General features: G+C 47.4%; 1 protein-coding gene across 5 annotated transcripts in view; it reads right to left on the bottom strand.

The window, feature by feature from the left end:
• FRMPD3 (FERM and PDZ domain containing 3) overlaps nt 1-19820 on the bottom strand; it is a 121017-nt gene that overhangs the window by 40342 nt on the left and 60855 nt on the right. The window contains exons 3-5 of one of the 5 annotated variants that reach the window (XM_064482910.1): nt 15712-15866; nt 12606-12708; nt 9677-9722 (exon numbers count right to left, since the gene is read on the bottom strand). The exons of 3 other annotated variants lie outside the window; for them this stretch is intronic. In XM_064482910.1, coding sequence (XP_064338980.1) covers nt 9677-9722; nt 12606-12708; nt 15712-15859 — 297 coding nt within the window. In that variant the 5' untranslated portion in view covers nt 15860-15866. Of the gene's footprint in view, nt 1-9676; nt 9723-11393; nt 11518-12605; nt 12709-15711; nt 15867-19820 lie in introns of those variants that run through there. One more of the 5 variants, XM_064482905.1, reaches the window with a different exon arrangement.

Raw genomic sequence — 19820 nt, 5'->3', positions numbered from 1 at the left:
AAAACCTGACCTTTGCCACATGGGAGTTAAGATGTCTCAGTCCAGGTACACTTTGCCTTACTGACCAATAAGTCAATAAATCAGTATTGATTCCCTACTAGGTGCAAGGCAACGTACCAAGTACTTCTTTAGATGACTGGTATGTTCTGAGTAAGCTGGGCATGAATTGAATCTGGATAAATTGAATCCTATTATTAATGCTCTAGGCCTAGGGGACTTTACAAAAATTCTTTGTAATAACATACAGTGAAGTTTTATATATTTGGTTTCCTTAATGTGAGCTCTACCTAAATGGTAGTTTTTTATTACATCTGAATATGAGCATCTCAAAGGATTTACAGAAATAATCTTATTCATTTCAGATATGCCCTGTCCCTAGGAAGAAGGCTCACAGGAAATATTATTTTAGATGTGGGAGAGAGGAGGCCTAGCACTCCAAAAGGATTTCTCCACAATTTCTACACTATTTGGGAATAGAGACATTAGGGATTTTACCCAGGTGTCTTGGCTTTCTAGTCCTGGGTTTTCCACCACTTTGTTCATCCAATTCTGTAGGAAATGCCCAAAGAATCAGCTAGGTTCTCTAGTTGTTGAAAACTCCCACAAATTCAGCAGGACGCATAGTTAGCAAGTGCTGGAAATGAAATCTTTTCTGGGTATGCCTTGGATTTGAGGACAGGCAGGAGTCTTGGTGAGGGGCACTCTCATGTCTTGGGGTATTTATATATTCATGTGACAAATTTAGGGAGGGTCCACTCTGTGACAGGCACTGTTCTAGGTGATGAGGGATCCAGCAGTGAACAAGATGGACAAAACTCCCTGGCTTCAAGGAGCACCCATCTGAGCAGGGACAGACAGAATAAACACATCATTCTCTTTTAGGCAGCAAATCAGGACTATGAGGACAAATTGAGCAGGGTAAGGGAGTTCACCAGAGAATGAGCCAGTGAGGGTGGGAGCGGTAAGATGGTCAGGGAAGATCTCTCCAAGGAGGTGACATTGAAGTAGAGACCTGAAGGAAGTGAGAGAGAGATAGCCATGAGTATATCTGAAGAAACAGCCTTCGAGGCAGAAAGAGCAATAGTCTCTGAGGTGGGAGCAGAATTGGAGTGCACGAGGGATAGCCAGGAAGCCCAGAAGGGCCAGAGCAGAATGACGTATCAGGGAGCTGGAGAGGTCGTGCTTGGAGAGGCAGCGGAGGGCTGGGTCACGTAGGGCCTTGTAAGCCGTGGCGAGAACTTAGGATTTTACTCAACTGGAGAGTTTTGAGCAGACAGGGTCGGACTTGCGTTTAAAAAGGATGCCTCTGGCTGCTGTGTGGAAAAATAGTGCAGAAGGGTGATGGACAGTAGAGGGAGACCAGTTCAGAGTCTACTATAGGAATACAGTTAAAATATGATGGAGGCTTGGCCAGGGTGGTAATCATGGCATGATGATGACAAGCAAGTGGACTCTGGATATGTTCTGAAGATAGAACCAAGACACTATGTTGACGGATTGGTAGTGGGAGGTGAGAAAAAGAGAGGAGTCCATGGGCAGAATGGAGAGGCCATTCACTGAGATGAGGAAGACTTGGGGGGAATCAGCCCTGGGGCTCCTTCAAACCACCTCCCCTACCAGCCTTGCCATGGAGCTTGCGAGCCCTACAATCAAGAACTCCTTTGTGTAAAGGCCCTGAAGGGTCCCTGACAGCTGGGAAGGCAATACATTAAGCTCTTTTCTGCCATTAACGCAGCAGTTGAGATTCATTTACCAGATCAGCCACAGGAGGGCAGGGTCCTAAGATAAAGACACACAAACAAACATCCCCATTAGCTCTTGGGCCCTGGTCCCTGCTGTGTCCTCTTCCGGAGTCAATAATCTCATTCCCCACAGAGGGTAGATTGCAGAAAGCCACCTATTCAACTTGAGTCCAGCAGAACCTCAGGCAGTGGGTCTCAGTCCTGGCTACATGGCAGAAACACCATAGGGAGGAGCTTTAAAAAAACCCCTAATGCCCAGTCCCCACGCCAGACCAATGATATCAAATTCTTGGGGATGGTGCCTAGGTATGGGTATCCTTTTCAGCTTCTGGTGATTTCAAAATGCACCTAAGGTTGGGAACTTCTGAGCTAAAGGAACCTTAGACTTCTCATCCTGAGCCACAGGGACAGTTTGTTGGCAGCAGACAATATAGCACAACGAAATCCAGGGCTGGAGATCATTGCAGAAAGTGATTACAGTATTGATTGTTCATGGGAACCAAGAAATGCCTTTGTGTGTTGCACAGCTTGGTGCTCAGTGGGCAGGGGCTGTGGGCTGCAGCAGGAGCAAAGGGAAGGGGCAAGGTAGAAGATCTGTAGCTGTGTCCAGGCAGCTCTGCTTGACTCCATCTCCACAGGAGTCACATTTCCACCCGAGGTTCCAGACTCAAGGTAGGTGAAATGTTTCTTCTACCTGACAACTACCCTCTCTTTTCTCTGTGATCATTTGTCATAGAATGCCCCAATGCAAAGTGTGGAATGAGGCATCTTTAGAAACCTGAATGGGTATGGAGTCCACCCTTCATTTTCACATGGGAAACAGAAGTCTGGGAAGAGGATATGGTTTACTCAAAGTATCAAAATAATTGGGTAGCGGAGCCAAAGCCAGAACCCAGATTTTCTTGAGTCTTGGATTAGCCATCACTCCCCACAGCAGACTGAAGCTATAAATCCATTCCTGGTCTTTCAGCCACTGGTCTGGTTCTACCTTGGTCCTACTGGATTTGAACACATGAAGAACCCTAACTGGTAACCTTTTATGGATTCACCTATGGAGAGGGGAATGGCCTCCTTGTGATCCCTACCAAAGCTTAGATCCTGTCCTATAGATACCACTACAAAAAAAATCAGATTTTTATAAGGGTAAAATCAGCAAAGACAAAGTGGAATTGCCAGTATTTTCAGGGATCATAGTCATTTCCAGTCTCTGTTGTACAGCTATTTTCAGCTTGTTTGTGCCTCATTCCTCATTGACCCTTGTCCTGTTGGTTTCTAAGACTCCATCTTATTTTCAGTCTTCAGCCTCGATCACTGATGGTGACTCACTCATTGCCAGCTGGTCTCTGCTACATGTCACAGAGTCATGTCTAGCCTTACGCTTCTACACTGGTGACTCCTGCCTTGCCGTATGACACCAGGGGCTCACAAAGGTTGCCCTGTTCCAGAGCATCTTCAAAGCGCAACTATGGGGCCTGAAGTTTTTAATACCAGATCACTCATTTGAATTAAGTATGGAGAATCAGGAAGGCCCTGCTCAAAATTCAAATGTGGTACCAGGAAAGAGTAATGAACACACTTTAGGGGCCAGCAAACTATGGACCTGTGTGGACCAGCTCCTGATCACTACCTGTTTTTCTCAATAAAGCTTTATTGGAACACAGCCATTCTCTTATGTATTGCCTATGGCTGCTTTTGTGCTACCACGCATGGCCTACACCACCTAAAATATTTCCTACATGGGCCTTTACAGAAGAAGTTTGCAGATTTCTGCACTAACTCATTAGCGCACACTCACTCACTTTTCCTAAAACTTGCCTGATGATAAGAATCACTGAGAAGTGCTTGTTAAAACCCAGACTTCTAGGCCCACAACAGACTTACAAAAGAATCTCTGAGAGGGTAGGGCCCAGGAATTTATATATTGTTGAAAATGTCCTAACCCACTAAGTCTAGAGTAATTGAGTACCTTAAAGCTGGGACATCTGAGCTCTTGACTGACCCCATTTTTCCTCCAAGCAGCTGGGAGTCTCATTTTGCAACAGGCACCCTTTCTGGCGAAAATGAATTTTGGCTTGAAACACGGGACTAGAATTGCTAAGTACCTCCGGGGCTATTGTAAGTCCCTTGAAGTAAATATGAAGCCAGCAGCTCTGTGGAATAAGCGATAGAAGAGAGTGCCTGCCTTCTCCCTCAGGACTGAATTCAGCAGCTGGTAATTCTTTGACCATTTTTTAATTTGGTGGCTTTATTAGTACAGATTTCAGGGTTGTGTTCACTTATATCTTGGCCAAAGACAGGTATATGGCCAAACATTTTAGTGCATGATAGGGCCTCACTTTGATCATCGTGAAAGGATTTTAAGAAGCTGGAGCTCAGGTTCCTGAAGCTTTGACAGCCTCCTGATTTTCCCTTCTGCTGCATTTTCTTTGACACCTGAGCCTACTTATAAGCAATCCCCATAGCAACCACTGTGGGCGCCTGGGACAATGGAGGGCCATCCTGGTTTCATGGGCCCACTGATAAAGGACCTAGTAGGGGTCTTCTTTCCTACACTCAGGACTGCCTAGATGGGAACAGTCCTCTCCCTCGCTTCTAAGGCCCCCTGCAAGCCACACATAACCGTCACTTCCCATCTATCACCTGGTCGGGTGGTTCTGTGCACAACTCCCTGGACACATGGGGTTTCTGCCCACTTCTGCACGTACCTCATGCTATCTCTTCACCATCCTCACACTTTGGGGCCCCAGTGTCCCTTTTGCTCAGCTAAATGTCATCTTTAAAACCCAGCTCAAATTCTACCTTGGTCCTGAATCCTTCCCCAACTCCACCATTTCCCTCCCTGGATTTCCTGTAATACTCTTTGTGAATCCACACCACCAGCGCTCATCTCCCCAACCAGGGTGTAAAAGAAGAGGTGACATTTTATAGGACTATGTATCCTCTTAGCACCAAGCACAGAGTGGGCACAGAATAGAATAGAGTAGTTGATTGCTAGGATTAATATCAAATTAGTTCATCAATTCAGCAAATAGCGTTCAAGGACCTACCATCTGCCAAGCACTATCCTCTAGGAGCTCTGTGGAAAACTAGTTATTCTGCAGTGGTTCTCAGCATAATGGCGTTTTTTTTTTTTTTTTTTTTTTCTGGGAAGGTGGCTCCAAGAAGAGGGGACAGAGACTCTTTGGATACAGGCTAAATTTTCAGAACCAGAAAACTACGATTTCATTTGCCTGGACTGTCTGCTTGCTTTACCAGGACTATTCTAGGTCACACACCAGTACTTCATCTATTTTAAAATATTCATTGAGTATATATGAGGTGCCGAGGTCTAAGGGTACCAAGATTCATACATATTCAGTCAGTCATGGGGAATAGTTGGTCACTCAAAGATTAAAGAACACTGTTAAATAGATATAGACTTAATAAATGGCTGTATATGCAGTATGATTTGGGGGTCCCTATGACTGCCCAAAATACTCCCCAGTGGTCTGCCTTGGTAAGAGTCACTCCTTTAAAAGGAAAATGCCATCTGAAAGAGACTACATATTAGACTATGTACCTTGGCTACATATCAGAATTATTTGTGGAGCCTTTTCCAAAGACCAATACCTGGGTTCCATCCCCAGAGCTTCTAATTCAATTGGTCAGGGCTAGAGCCCAAGGATCAATATGTTTAAGAGCCTCTCAGGAGGTTCTCATATACAGCCAGGGTAGAGAACCAGGGTATTAGACCATTATCAGCCATGGAATGTAGGAGCAGCAGAAGCTTTAGAGATTGGTCCAACGTTTCCCAAATTTTACAGAGCCTCAGAATTACTTGTGGCTCTTGTTGAAAATACAGATTCTTTAGCCACATCCTGGATCTATCAAGAGATTGTCTTCTGGTAGACTGTCAAGCTTGAACATGATGAGATTTTGGTAAGAAGAAGCAGTCTCCATGCGCTTATGAGATGCCAAGTGCCTACTGTGAACGTAGTAACATGTTCTGTGATGTAGGGGCTATAACAGTGAACACACGCTGGGGGGCTTCAAGAAGCTTTCACTCTAGCGTGAGAGAGATTGTCTCAGGTAATTTTTGTTATTCTCATTTGTATGGTCTATAAGGTCACCTCGAACACTGAACAAATGAATACTGAATAGTTGTTCCTAGGGGAAATGTGTGTGTGTATGTATCTCACATAAATTATAATCTTAAATTCTGAAAACAACTCATCCTGGTAGATTCGATTTTCTTTATTTCACCAGAAGAAAATGAGGTTGTGAAGTGTTAAGTGATTTGCCGGAAGCCGCCCCACTAACAGGTATCAGAGTTAGGATTCAAACCCCATCCAACTGTCCCCAGACCTGGAGCTTCCTGCACTACATCACACTGTCCCCTACCATCTCCATCCTCTAAACGCCTCTGTAACAGCTACAACAAGGAGACAGAGCATCATCTTCTTTGACCTCTTGTTTGACCTTGTTTGACCAGGAATGTGTACATTGAGAGTCTCAAACTTTTCGTGTTCTGCACATGTCAGCAAATGACCAGGAAAGCACTGTCCGTACTGATTCTGGAGTTAACAAAGAAATTTTAGGGAGTGGGTGAGTTTGCAAATATGGAATCTGTGAATAATGAGGATGGACTCTACACGTATACAAGGCTGACATCTGGGCGGGATGCACTGGTATGGCCATCCCTGTTGTAAAATATTGACGGATTCTTTCTCACTGATTGGTAAGTACCCAATGCCCTAAGTTTCCTGGGCGCCATCTGACTTCTCCCCTGGGACCTCTTTACAAATGATCAACTAAAAGGTTAACACCTGGCACAGTTAGGAGGCCTCCAAGACTCTGCTCCTGTGCCTGTGGCTGGTTTACATTCCGATTGGAAGGCCCCTCCGGGACGACTGCTAAATGTTTTGACTATCGTTCCTGTGTACATGTGCTCACCCACTTTTCTGTTTCTAGGATTTAGAGAGCACAAGGCCAAGAACTGGAAAGCAAGCTCTCTGAGGGCAGGAACCATGTCTGTCCTGTGCACTCCTATATTCCCAGCCTGAAAGAGTGACTAGAATAGTAGGCATTCAATAAATGATGAACAAATGAATGAATTCGAAACTCTCATTGAGGTTAGTCAGGCAAAGGGGTTTGGAAGCTATGAGTCTCAAGCCAGGTCTTCAAGGAAACAGCTATGTATTAGAAAAGATGTGCGTTGGGATGAGGACGGAATTCTGTAGGGCGGTAAGAACTAAGAAACGTACAAGGAGGGGAAGGAAAACAGTCTGGCCACAGCAAAGAGGCCATGGCTTGGGGCAACGGAGGGCCCCCATTAGAAGTGGGCGGCCAAGGGGTGTTGGGGTCATTGGGATGAGAGTTGGGACAGACACAGGGGGAGTATTAGGCTCTTCATTCCGCACCTAAGTTTGGATAGTTGAGTTGAGTTTAATTTAGTTTAGGTTGCTGCAATGGCTGATAGTTGGGTTTCCTTCATTACTTCAACAAATACTTATCAAGCACTTATTCTAAGCCAAGTGACATTCCAGGTACTGGGGATACAGCATTGAACAAAACACAGTCTCTACCCTCATGGAGCTGACATTGTAATGAGGGAGATAGACAATAAATACATATAATATTCCATGGGAATGAACATAGTACAGCCACTCTGGAAAATAGTCTGGTAGTTTCTTAATAAACTAAACATAATTTAATATATGACTGAACAATCACACTCTAGGGCATTGGTCCCTGAGAAATGAAAACTTATGCTCAAAAAAAAAAAAAAACCACCCTGTACACAAATGTTTGTAGCAGCGTTATTTGTACTAGCCAAAGTCTGGAAACAGCCCAGATGTCCTTCAGTGGGTAGATGACTAAACAGTGGTACATCTATACCATGGAATACTACTCAGAGATAAAAAGGAGCTAACTATTGATACAAGCAATGGCTTGGATGAATCTCAAGGGCATTGGGCTGAGTGAGGAAAAGTCAAGCCCAAAGGTTATATACTCTATGATTTCATTTTTATAAAATTCTTGAAATGATGATGACAGACATGGAGAACAGATTAGTGGTTGACAGGGACTGGGGAGGGGAGTAGGTGGATGTGGCCATAAAAGGGCAACATGAGGGGTCCTTTCAGTGATAGAACTGTCCAGTATCTTGACTGTGTTGATACATGAACACGCACATGTGATAGACTGACACTGAATCATAGGCACACATTGTATTGATGTCAGTGTTCCAGTTCTGATATGATATTGTAGTTATGTACATGTAACCACTGGGGGAAACAGGGTAAAGGGTACACAGGGCTGTCCTTGTACTCGCCTTGCAACTTCCTGTGATTCTACAATTATTTCAAAATAAAAAGTTAAACAATGTAATATTTCAGCTCTGCTGGGAAAATTAAGCAGTATCAGGAGATAGTGACAGGTAGATGCTATCTTAGAAAGAACAGTCCAGAAAAGTGTCTATAAGAAAGTGACATTTGAGGAGACCTGACTAACAAAGTAACCCACAATGGGTTTCTGATCAGAGAGATAAATTCCAACCACACAACAAGCATCATTTTAGGGGAGAACTGGCCATTTTCATGGCAGGAGATTGGGGAGTGGGGACTGATGGCTCTGCCCACTAGGCAACTGCACACGCGCAGTAAGATGGGGAGGGAGGGGCCTATTGGTAACACCCACTGAGGGGCAGGGCTTGCATTTCCAGAGACAGAGGAGAATTGCAATTGAGAAAGACCTAAATGCTATGGAACACGTATGAGAGTGCATGTGTACATGTGTGTATGTGTGTGTCTGTATGTGATGTTCACGCTGACACAGAAGAGGGCTGGGGGCCGTGGGAAGAGGTAGTTAATGCCAAAGTTTGATTTGAATCCCGTCCCCCTAACTCATGAGCCCATACCTTGCATCTGTGCACTGCCCCTGGTTTTGCACAGAAATGTCATCCTTCTCTGGAAAATCCCTCCATCTCTGTCTAGGAAATCCTGTCCCAACTTTTACAGCTCAGGGGCAGCTTCCTCTGTGAAGCCTCCCCTGATTTCATGTCCTCTACCCCTAATAGTTGTGACCTCTCTTGTGGCTATGGGATGGGGTGGGACATCAGTGCTGGGGTTCATGGGAGTTCTGGGGACACTGGGAAGAAACAACTAGGCTGGAAGTGGAAGGAGGGCTCTGAGTTTTGCATGTTGAAGTTTTGTATCTGAGTTTGTGCATTTGAGTTAAGATTACTATAAGGATCTGACCTAGTAATGGACACTGTGCCTTCTGAACCCAACTTTTGAGGAGAAGGGCCCAGGTGTTTTCACTTTTAATAAACAGTCTTGGTGACTATTATGATCAGGCAAGTTTGGGAAACACTGTGCTCATCTAAATCCCTCAATTTACTGATGAGGAAACAGGTTCAGGAAAGGGAACTGACTCACCCAAGGTCACCTAATCAGTTAGTGACTGAACTAGGACAAAAGTGAAGCCATTTGTCCAACTGGACCTCCCCAGCAACTTTATAGTAAATCCCCCACATACTGTGCTGTGTCTCATACATTGTGGGGCGTTTAGTACAACCCTGGATGGATGAATGAATAAGATTAGTATCCACCATCTGCAAGGTTTTAATGGGAGTTGGACACTGGATAGGTAAATTCCGATAGGGCACAGCAGAAAAGAGGTAGAAAATATGCCTAGAACTGGGGCAGCAGGCAGCTTAAGTGGGGCAAAGCAGACAGCACCAGGCAGAACACAGCACTGTGTAGCCCTTCAAAATCCTCGAGTCTGGGACGTGAGCATAGACAATGCTTTGAAGTTCACTCCTAAATCCTTGGCTCACAACAATGTCAGTCCTAGTCTCTCCCCTCCCCCTTTCCCATCACTGTCACTTTCCAGTATGAGGTGACTCTTGTCTCAGTCAGGAGGAAAGGCAGATGGCAAAGAGGCTCACTCACCTGATGAGTGTGCAGAACTGTAAGAACGATGAATTCCTTAGCGTTCCTACAGAGAGAAGAGGGAACAGGAGAGTAGTGTATCATGCACTGGGTATTCGTCTAGCACAAGAAGCAACACCAGAATTTTCCCCTGGGCTGCATTCAGGTATATGGATTAGGATAGAGGGCAATCTAAATATCTGCATGGCTGCCTCGCCTCCCATCGTTCTTAGCGGCTGACATCCACCATCTATATAGGTTTACACAGGCATCTGAAGCCGGTATTACCGTGATCTCTGGGGTTGTCATTTTGCAGGTCTTCTGTTTATACTCCTCCTTACATTCTCTCTGTAGAAATTCTCAAACCCTAGGAGTGATTTTATTGGTAGGCTAAAAAATTCTCCAGGCAAACTAAAGACCTGAATTATGGAACTCAAAGGGTGCACAGTCAGAGTCCTGGGAACTGTGTACCATGATTATTGGCAATTTGGTATTTAAGCAAGAGGAGAAATTCAAAGGAAAAACCCAAAGGAGGTCATTTGGTCATCATGACTCATACTCAGCAGATTTGTTTTAATTGAAGGACCAAAAAAATGAGAGCCAGGGAGCAACAGATGGGAGCCAAGACTCTCCAGATAGCAAACATTCAGAAGGATGAAGAATTTTAAACTCTTCAGACAAGAATTACACCAATGATCCAACAGGCTATGAGGTATGAAAATTCTCTCCCAGGAATACATAATCCTTTAAAAGAATTAAAAGAAATGGAAAGAGTTTGCTGGCCTTTTTTCAAATGTTTCTATGAACAAAGGTGTTCAGAAAGCAGAGTCAAGATGCCCTTGATTCTGGGTATTCAAGAAGGGCCAAGGCCCCCTGCTCAAGGACTTGAAACATTTCCCATATTCAACAAGGCAGAGTCCGGGGATGGATGAGCTGTAGGGAAGCTCCCAGGAGAAGGAAGTTGTGTTCCAAGGAAAACCCCATGGAAAATCCTTGCACAGGGTAGGGGCCTAGTGTAAATTGGATTATGTGACTCCTATGCTCCAGCCCCTGCCACGTCTCTCCATGTCATGTAGAACAAAGCCAAAGTCCTCCCAGTAACTACCTTCTCCCCCTTCCTTAACTTATTCCACATGCTGGCTTCTCCCCTGTTCCCCATACATGCCAGCCACACTCCTGCCTTAGGGCCTTTGCACTGGCTCTTCTGGCCTTCTCTCCAACACTCTTCCTTTCTTCAAGTCTTTCTTGAAATGTCACCTTCTCATTGAGGCCGACACTGGTCATGCTATTTAAAGTTGCACTCTGTACCCCTGTGCCCAGCATTCCTGATCCAGCCTTCTAGTCTTTCATAACATTCCTCGACTTCTAGTATATTGTACAATTACTTATTTAGCATGTTAATTGCTCATGCTGTGCCTCCTTCCGCTAGAATGTAAACTCCAACAGGCAAGTATTTTTGTCTGTCTTATTCACTGCTGTATACCCAGTGCCTAGAACAATGCCTGATGCACTTGATATAATGAATATTCACTGAATGAGTGAATGAATGATCTGCTAGCCCCTGAGGTTATCAAACGAGTGAGCCCTGCCTTGACCCTGAAGGTGCTCTGGACTCCCTCACAAAACTGGATGACCTTGTTCTGGGGTGCAAAGATATCCACTAGAAGCAAAGTGAAGACTTCTGAGAGGTCAGGCTGAAAGAAACTCAACGTGCTCTGATGGGGTTGAAAGAACTCACCTTGTGTTGGTGTGGTGGTGCAGCATGAAGGGTGAAGGATGGAGAGGTGGGAATTCAATGGACAAACTGAACTTGGAGGAGAGACAAATTAAAGGTCATCAGGGACCAGACACGTTCCAGGATATTGAACTGGATGCGGAGCACATCGAGGAAAGAGGGCTATGGACTTTGGGAGGAAGCACTGCAAACCCGTCCAGAGTTAGCGAGAGGACGTCACTCCAGACGCAGAGCGTGAAGTCTGCCTTCGACGGAGAGGGAGGGGCTCTGGAGGCAGGTGGGCTTTGGGAGAACAAAAAAGCACATGGTGCCGTTTGAGGGGAAATAGCCAAGGTCCTTCAAACTGAGGTTGTTAGCCCATGGGATTTAGAGTCATCATCTCTATCCTCTCATTCCTCATCCTCACGTCTATGCAAGGGGGAGTGTGGGTGGTACGTGCGTGTGTCTGTGGTGGGAGTGGGGGGTGTAGGAGTGTGTACAGAGTATGCATGTGTGTGTGAGCATGTGGCACATGTGGGTGTGGGCATCCTTGTAGTGCGTGGTGTGTGTTTGCATGTGGTATGTGGTGGGCATGGTGTGTGGAGGTGGGTGGTATATGGTGGCATGATGTGTGCAGGGGTAAGTGGGGGGGAAGTCAGTGTGATTACTCTCACAGACATTTGGCAGTGGTCCTCCTAAGACTCCTTTCTGTCACCTGCCCCCATCTGGAGAGGGCACTAAGGGGTCACACTGTAAGCAAAATCCACAATGGCAGGTTCCCCTCCTCAACCCGCTGGCCAGGGGTTTGGATTTTCATCTCCTTGTGGGTTTTTTTGGAGTAGGGTGGGGAGGCAGGAAACCATGTCTTGCTCACATTGTGCTTATCTCACAATGTCCTTTTAATGGCTTGTTTGGCCCTCATTGCTTGGTGTGTCCCACTGCACAGTAAGTCAAAAATCAAGGGGCTTGGGGGAAGGGAGCAACTGGGTGGAGGGAGGTGAGGTGAGCTCTGGCAGGAGGCTGTTTCTTCGTGTCTGCTCACACCCCTGGACAAGGCTAAGCCAGGGTCCTGGGCCCCGGAAGTCCTGGATAGCCAGGAGCCCTGGTTAGGGCTGCTCTTCCTGGGAGGGCTCCTGTGAGAGCCAGGGAAGGCTGTGGCAGCCATAGCTATGCCACTGGTGGGCCGGGGAGGGGGCCGTGTTCAGCTCTTGCCAAGGCCCAAGAGGCCTCTATTACCTGATGAGGTCTATGAACCTCTCCCTGGGGGCTTCACTCACGTCCTCCTCATTAATAGCCACAATCTGGTCACCAGCCAGGAGCTTGTCCTCAGAGGGGCCTCCTGCAGAGGAGAGGAGAGAGGCGTGAAGGCTTGGGGCCACTGCTGGGAAGGCGCAGGTCTGGGTGAGAGGGGATGGCCAGCGCCTGAAGGAGCTGACGTGGGCGCCGAGGCCTGCAGGAGATGGCCAGGGGTAGGGCTGCGGTTGGAGCCCCGGGCCGCTGCTGCCTGTGGCAGACGGAGGGCAGAGGACTGGAGGAGGAAAATGGAGTGGCCCTCCTTTGGCAGGGAGTGGTGTGGCAACAAAGGCCTGGCACTTAGCTGAGGTTAATGAGTGTCTTACTGGCTTGGATCTAAAGGAACACGGATTTCTGCGTCCCCAGGAGGGAGCTGCTTGGGCACTAGGAATGACTTCCAGACTACCGGGGGCTGATACAGGTGACAGGAGAGGGTGAGGAATCTTCTTACTTGAACGTTACTCACACTTCCTGGTCTGGAATGATGTAGGCGTTCACTCACCTGCCTAGAGACAGGTGATCTCAAGGACTTATTGTCTTTCCCCTCTGAGACATGCTACTCTCCAAGAAATGAAGGGAACAAGGCACAGAGCCTAAATCATGGGCAGTTAGAAATTCTTTTTCTCTTCTTCCCACCTCTGTTGTCTGAGAGCCTTACCTTCCCAGTAGGGGTACAGGGTGGGGTAGAGGGGCGTCCCAGGCTGTGCTGCCTCTGGTGGTTAGCCAAAATCGGCTTGGAGAAAAGCTCTTCACAGATTCAGAGAAAATGAGAAGTTGGATCCAACTTAACTCAAACCCGAAAGAGACGTTTCATGACAGGCCTCACTCTCAAAGAAGCCTGAATTCTCATTTGTATCTACTTGAAAGGGCCAGAGCTCAACTACTCCCTCTCTCCACCAAGAAGTGTGCTGTGCCAGTTCCCCAAACATGAATAAAAACAAGGCAATGATGTCACCTGAACACCACTTGATGGTTCTGGAGCAGGGGGGCCTGTATGTGGAGGGTGGCTTTGCTGGCCCAGCCAGCAGGACTCACCTCTCCAACTGCAATGACCCTCAATCCCCGTGGCCCCATCCCTGACAGCACAGTAACTTTAGAAATGGGGAGTGTGATGGTGAAGACCCCACTCCTCGCAGCCAGTCAGGCTTGGACTCTAATCCCAAATCTGCAATTCACTAGTCGTGGGACCTTGCAGAAGACAATCTCTCTGAATATCTCTTTCCTCATCCGTGAAATGGGGAAATAACATCATAAGAATGTGGGGAGGATAAATGGGATGATGAATGTATAGCACTTAAAACAGCTGATGGATTGATGTTGGTAAGTCTTCAATGAGTGGTCGTTATGATATCCTCCAAGGGATAATTCTTTCAACTCATTTCATTCCTCCTCTCTACTTCAGCCTCAAATGCCAGTCTTTTAGGTGGAGGCCACTCTACCTATTTCCTCCCCCCTTCCATCCACCCATCATTCCTCCCTTTTAATGGAAGAGGTCCTCATGGAACTCAACCTCCAATCACAGGCCTTGGCTCTCTGGTGGCAGTGGTAATATCAGTCTACCACTATTTTCATGGAATGGTTCATTGGCTTGTTTAAGAGTTCCTTTAAAGGATGCATCTTATCTTTTTTGTGGTCTCCAAAACAAGTTCTTTTCATGTGGGAGCCACCTGGGCTGCGGGCAGCTCTTCGATCAGCCTGCCAGCCCCCTGGCCTCCTGTGTTCTCGCCTGTGGCTTTCCTTCTCTCCAGGTCTCCAACTCCCTCCTCTTCACTATCATACCACCTGCAGTGACCCTGTGAATTCTGTCTCTTCTGACGTTAAAGCCTGGGCTCCCGGTGGTCTGTGACTAAGTTTTATCTGGTCCCTCTTTCCCAGGCCAAATCTGATTTTGGATCAGAGCCTCAAAAACCTTTTGCCAAACTGCATGCCTGACTCAGGAGCCTTAGGTCAGCCACGATCTCCTGTACTGAATTTTTTTTCCTTTATGCCCTCGAGTTGAAAAGCGAGCTTACAAAAATCTTTTTCTTCTCCTTTGAGGATTGTGAAATTCATCAAATTTCTGCTAGACCAGTTTGTACTCCAGCTGCTCCTCTTGACTGAGTGAGAAACTCTTGTAAACATCTAAAGCCTCAGGCCCAGCAAGTCAGGAACAGAGCTCCTCTCCGTCTGTCTTTTCTGTCAATGCCGAGCAGATTCAGAACAAAATGGTGCTCAGGCCCTCTCCCATTTCATTCACAGTTCCAATGGGGCTCTTGCTTGGTCAGTCCCATCCAGTCCCGTGCAAGCCCTGCTTCCCCCTCCTGGCCTCGGACAGGCTCAGGTGCAAATCCGAGCTCTGCCACTTCCTAGCTGAGTGGCCCTGGACAAGTCATTTCCCTTCCTCTATGCCTCACTTTCCTCATTTGTAAAATAAGAATGCTATTACTTACCTCGCAGGCATGGCTGTGAGGATTAAACAAGGTGATGTAATGCACACAGTAGGTGCTTCATCGATGGGAAGTGTTGGTATCACCACTGTGGCATTCTGAGATTTCATTCTCCCCTCCCCTCCTCTCCCACCTATGGTCTCTATCCTGATTCCAGTATTCAATGAATGACCTATTTCATGAGTATGTACCAGTCTCCACAGCCTGATGGCTAGATTCTTGGGGACAGTAACTCTGTCTTGTTCTTCCCTGTAACCTTGCTGGGCTTAGAGTAGGCAATCTATAAATACTTGTTGAATTGAATTGGATAGGTATTTCTCATCCAAGGCAGTATGGCTCTTCTATGAAGGGTCTATGCAAAGGGAAGCTTTATTAAGACCCAGGCCCTAGTAAACCATCAATTGCAGCCTCTGTCTAGAGCCTAAGCAGCCTCAGTGGTTTGTGTGGCTAAGTCTTCAAAGACCAGCTCCCTCATACAGTTATAGGTTGGCAAGTCTTTACCCACTCTTCATGAATTCTTTGGCAACACACTCTACTTGGGTGCTCTGATCTTTGGGAAGATGTGTAGGTGTTTGAGGGGGGGTAGGAGCCAGGACCAGGGGGACACTCTGAGGGACACCTACCTGGCCTCACAGATCGCACCACCACAGGCCTCTCACTGCCAGCCACGAAGCCAAAGCCATATATAGGGTCCCGGTGAATGGTCACTTGTCGCAGCGTCTCTGCTGGCAGCTGCCCACATTCCATATCATTTGTGCTCTCTTCCTGCATCACATGACTGAGGGGAAGGGGAAGATGGGAGCAAAAGAAGATGCAAAGGCAACTAAGCCTCAGAAGCAGCTGGGGGAGGGACAGCGATAAGGGCGCTGGCCATGGTACCCGGGAGTTCACACACATAGCTTCCTACACCCTCTGACCCCAGCAGACCCAGCAAAGTGATGACCGCCTGGTATTTCAGACTGGAAAAAGAAGAGTCTAGAAAGGAGGAGCTGCTTGTCTACAGGGCCAGGGCCAACAGAGGAAACGGGTGCCATGGAGCCTGACATTAGTCCTTTCCTCAAGATATTGGGACTCTAGAAGGAGCCCAAAAACAAATGTGTTGTTCTTTGGAAGTTTAAGTGGTATCACCCATTGAATCGGCTATTTACTTCCTAAGAGAAACCAAAACCTTGAGGGAAGGGCCTACAAAACAGGCAAGTTAAGTGGGGGAAGCAATGTGAAGTCATTTCAGAACATGGAGCACCTTCATGAAGTCCTTGCATAATTTTAAACTTGGCTATCCCTTATATAGGTTATATATAAAAATAAATGACTAAGATGCCATATATAAACAAATGGGCTAAGGTGGAGGACCATCCCCTTACACAACTGTGCATAATGCCAACTTATTTCAGTTAATGGGACAACTGGAAGACGGCTCCCATGGGCAAGAAGACATGGGGACCCTGGGCTTGAAAAGGCACTGGGTATGGGGACAAGAACAACTGTGCACAATGCCAGCAGACCTGAACCCCAGATGAGCTGGGAGAAGAGAAATTGCTGCCCAATACTTGGAAGAGATTAGAGATGGTGCTCCCGATGCCCACAACTTCACTTACTGAAGCTTAGAAATTATACAAGGACTTTATAAAGGGTCTCTGGCAAGGGACAGGGTGAGGCATACTGTACGCCAGGATGGGTCTGAGTGAAGCATTTGAATGAAGAGCCCTAAGGACTGAAGGCTTGGGACCCCTGGAGTTTGTGAAGGCAATGGGTGTGAGGGCAAGGAAAGAGGCAAAAAGGGGGAATGAATGGCCAGTGGGCAGGACAGGGCATGTGGAGGTGGAAGAGAAGGGACCAGAGCCAAGAGACTCAGAGCCTCAGCTCCCGGACTTGGCACAGGCTTTCTGGACTAATAAGTGGGGTTGGGTTTTCTAGACTCAGTGTGAGTATTCTCTAAAATTAAGGTTTCAGGCAGGGCCCGTCTGAACAAGATACAAAGGGCCAGGAGCTAATTAATCAAACTAGCCTAAGGTTGGGAAAAGAAGTGGGAGGTTCTGACACGATGAGAGTGATTGCTGACTAGCTAAGAATACCAAGTTCCTCAGTAGCAAATGATTGTAAGCAATTAGGTTGTTTATCAGGACACAAATTTGGTAATTAGAGAGAAGCTTCCAGACTATGGATGGGAGGGATGGTGGGAAGCTTTAGAGTAATTGTACACAAGAGAAAGTCATAGTCCCAGGCTCATCTCTCTCATAGAAGAACTCAGGAAGGAAGACATACCGTGGCTGCTTTGAATCCAGCCACATCAACTCTGGCTGCACCCAAGCTGGCTTGGGCTCTGACTGGTGCCCCTTAGGGAGGTAGAAGGGGCTGTAAGGATGAAGTCAAGCCTCCTGAAGGTGAATTCAGAAACTGGCTCCTTTCCTCCCACACTGGTAAGACAAACTGTCACTCTTCAACAGAAAATCACTTAGAAGTTGGAACACGGCTGTCTGGTGTCCTGGATAGACAACCTCCCAGGACAGAGGCTCGGCAAGGATGGCTTCAGGCTGGCACCTCTCTCCTTTTTGTTCCTGGTCCAAAGCAGGCAGGAGCTTGGCCTTGAAAAGAGCCAGAGAACATCTTCCTGTAGCTGCCGAATGTCTTGCCTGACCCCTGGGGCTGTTTCCGAAATGAGCCCTTTGTCTCCAGTCATCTAATCAACCTCGTCTCAGTGGCATTAAAACAGCCTCTTCTTGGGATGACACCAGCTCATTTCCATCATGGGCACCAGCCAGGGCAGCCTGGATGATGAGAGCCTGTCGGGCTGCACAGCCTATGGCGGAAGGAGCAGGGACACCACAAGGAAGATCCAGGCACCCATGGAAGTGCTTGACTCACTGTCTCGCACTCAGGGTCCCCTGGCCACGGCAGCCTCACTTTTGCTGCCTTTTTTTCCCAAAGCATGGGATACTTCAGTCTCCATTGGTCCTTGAGGCACCGCCAATACTCATGAAAATAGACACTCCTAGTGCCAGAGGAACCAACAAGCTAAGAGCCTTTCGTGATAACAAGTTTTCTGCTTTACTGTTTTGACTATGTTAATCCATCAACAAGTATTTAACGAGTGCCTAGCCAGACAGTTGGAGCCTCGGGGGACATAAGAAGTTACAGATCTCTGCCTTCAAACATCTTCCAGTCTAGTGGGGATAGGGGGCGAGAGACGAGTGTACAATGAACAAAAGAATTAGAGTGCCAACTGAAAATATGACTTCCATAATTAGGTCTAAATTGTGTGTTCAGAAAAGGGGGTGGAGGACTGGAGAGGGCTCCCTGGAGGAGGCAGGAACAGTGCTGGACAGCCAAGAAAGGGTGGTGATGGGAAGAGAGACAAGAGGCTAAGCTCTGTCCATGGGCAGCCCCCATCTTCCCAGAGGGGACCCCACTATTTCTCCTACAGGCACAGGCATGTCTCTAGGTGTGACTGGAGCAGTTAGTCCCTGGGTTGTCCCTAATGGAGGTCCCTAACTAGGTCCTCCCCTAATTCTGCAAGCAGCCCTGTTTTCAGGCTGCCTGGGCCTTCCTAGTATCTGGGGTCAGGAAAGAAACACGTCTGTTAAGGGACCAGAAGGCCATTTTGCAATGCAAATGGAAGCCATCCCTTCGCTCCTGGGGTTTGCATCTTTCAGCGTCTGCAGCTCAGTCCCTGTGAAATTTGCTAAGTGCCTGGAGACTTGGGAGTGACACTGAAGGCAAGCAGTGACGGATGACAGGAGCTCAGCTGTCCACAGGCCACGTGATGGGCCTCCTGGGGGAAATACGCAATTTGACTTTGAAGGATGTTTGGCTTCTGGCTTCTGGTCCCTTCAGACAGGGCACCCTGAACAAAATTAAGAAGCATCTCCCCACCCCCAGACCAGCTTTGTTTCTGGGACCTGCTATTTCCTTCTGTTTGCCCCAAAGCACACAGTGCCTTCAGTCTGCCCCGTTTCCACCCAAGGCCCCCAAAGGTAACCCTTCCCCTTGCACCAGGCTTGCCCTCCCTCTCTAGTCAGTGACCCAGGACCCAGGACCCAGGTAAAGGTCTAGCCTTTCTCTTCTGCCTAATGATAACGACACTTTATAGCCACGTGATTCTTTTCATTTTTACACCCATTACCTCATCCGAGAAAAGGTGCTTTCATATTCATTATCTCCTCACAGTCTCTAACTGTCCTGCCAAATAGGCTAGGTCTCTGCTCCTCCACTACCCCAGCCTCCAAGACAGAGGCCAATGAGGGCCCCAGCCAGAGCCAAATTTCTTGGACTGGGCCCACAATTCCAGCACCCCCACCTACACCCACTCAGGGTCCTGGACCCTCTGGCTATTCGGTCTCCATCTCAGGACTGGCCCAACCCTGCAGCCAGCATCTGTCCACATCCTGGCCAAGTCTGGATGGCCAGCCCACATCTTAATTCATCTGCCTCTGATCCACTTCATTCAGCGTCGTTGGGAGAATGAAATGAGATCATGGTTACAGAAACACTTTGGAAGGTGAAACATATCACGTAGATGTAGCGGTGGCAATATTCCTGGTAGCATTATTCAGGCTGGCTGGAGGAGCAGAGAACGGGTGCCAGAGATGAACTTCAGCAGCTTCACACAATCCAGGCCCTTCCCCCATCAACACCTTGCCTCTAAGTGGCAGCCCCACAGAGCGCTCTGTCCCCACGTTTTCTAGGCAGCTGTCCCAGCTCTCAGATGACCTGGCTCCCTGTGGACACCCTG

Source organism: Camelus dromedarius, chromosome X (assembly GCF_036321535.1).
Source record: "Camelus dromedarius isolate mCamDro1 chromosome X, mCamDro1.pat, whole genome shotgun sequence".
NCBI lineage: Eukaryota > Metazoa > Chordata > Mammalia > Artiodactyla > Camelidae > Camelus > Camelus dromedarius.
Note: the sequence above shows the minus strand (reverse complement) of the source record. Positions and strands in the feature narration are given on the sequence as shown.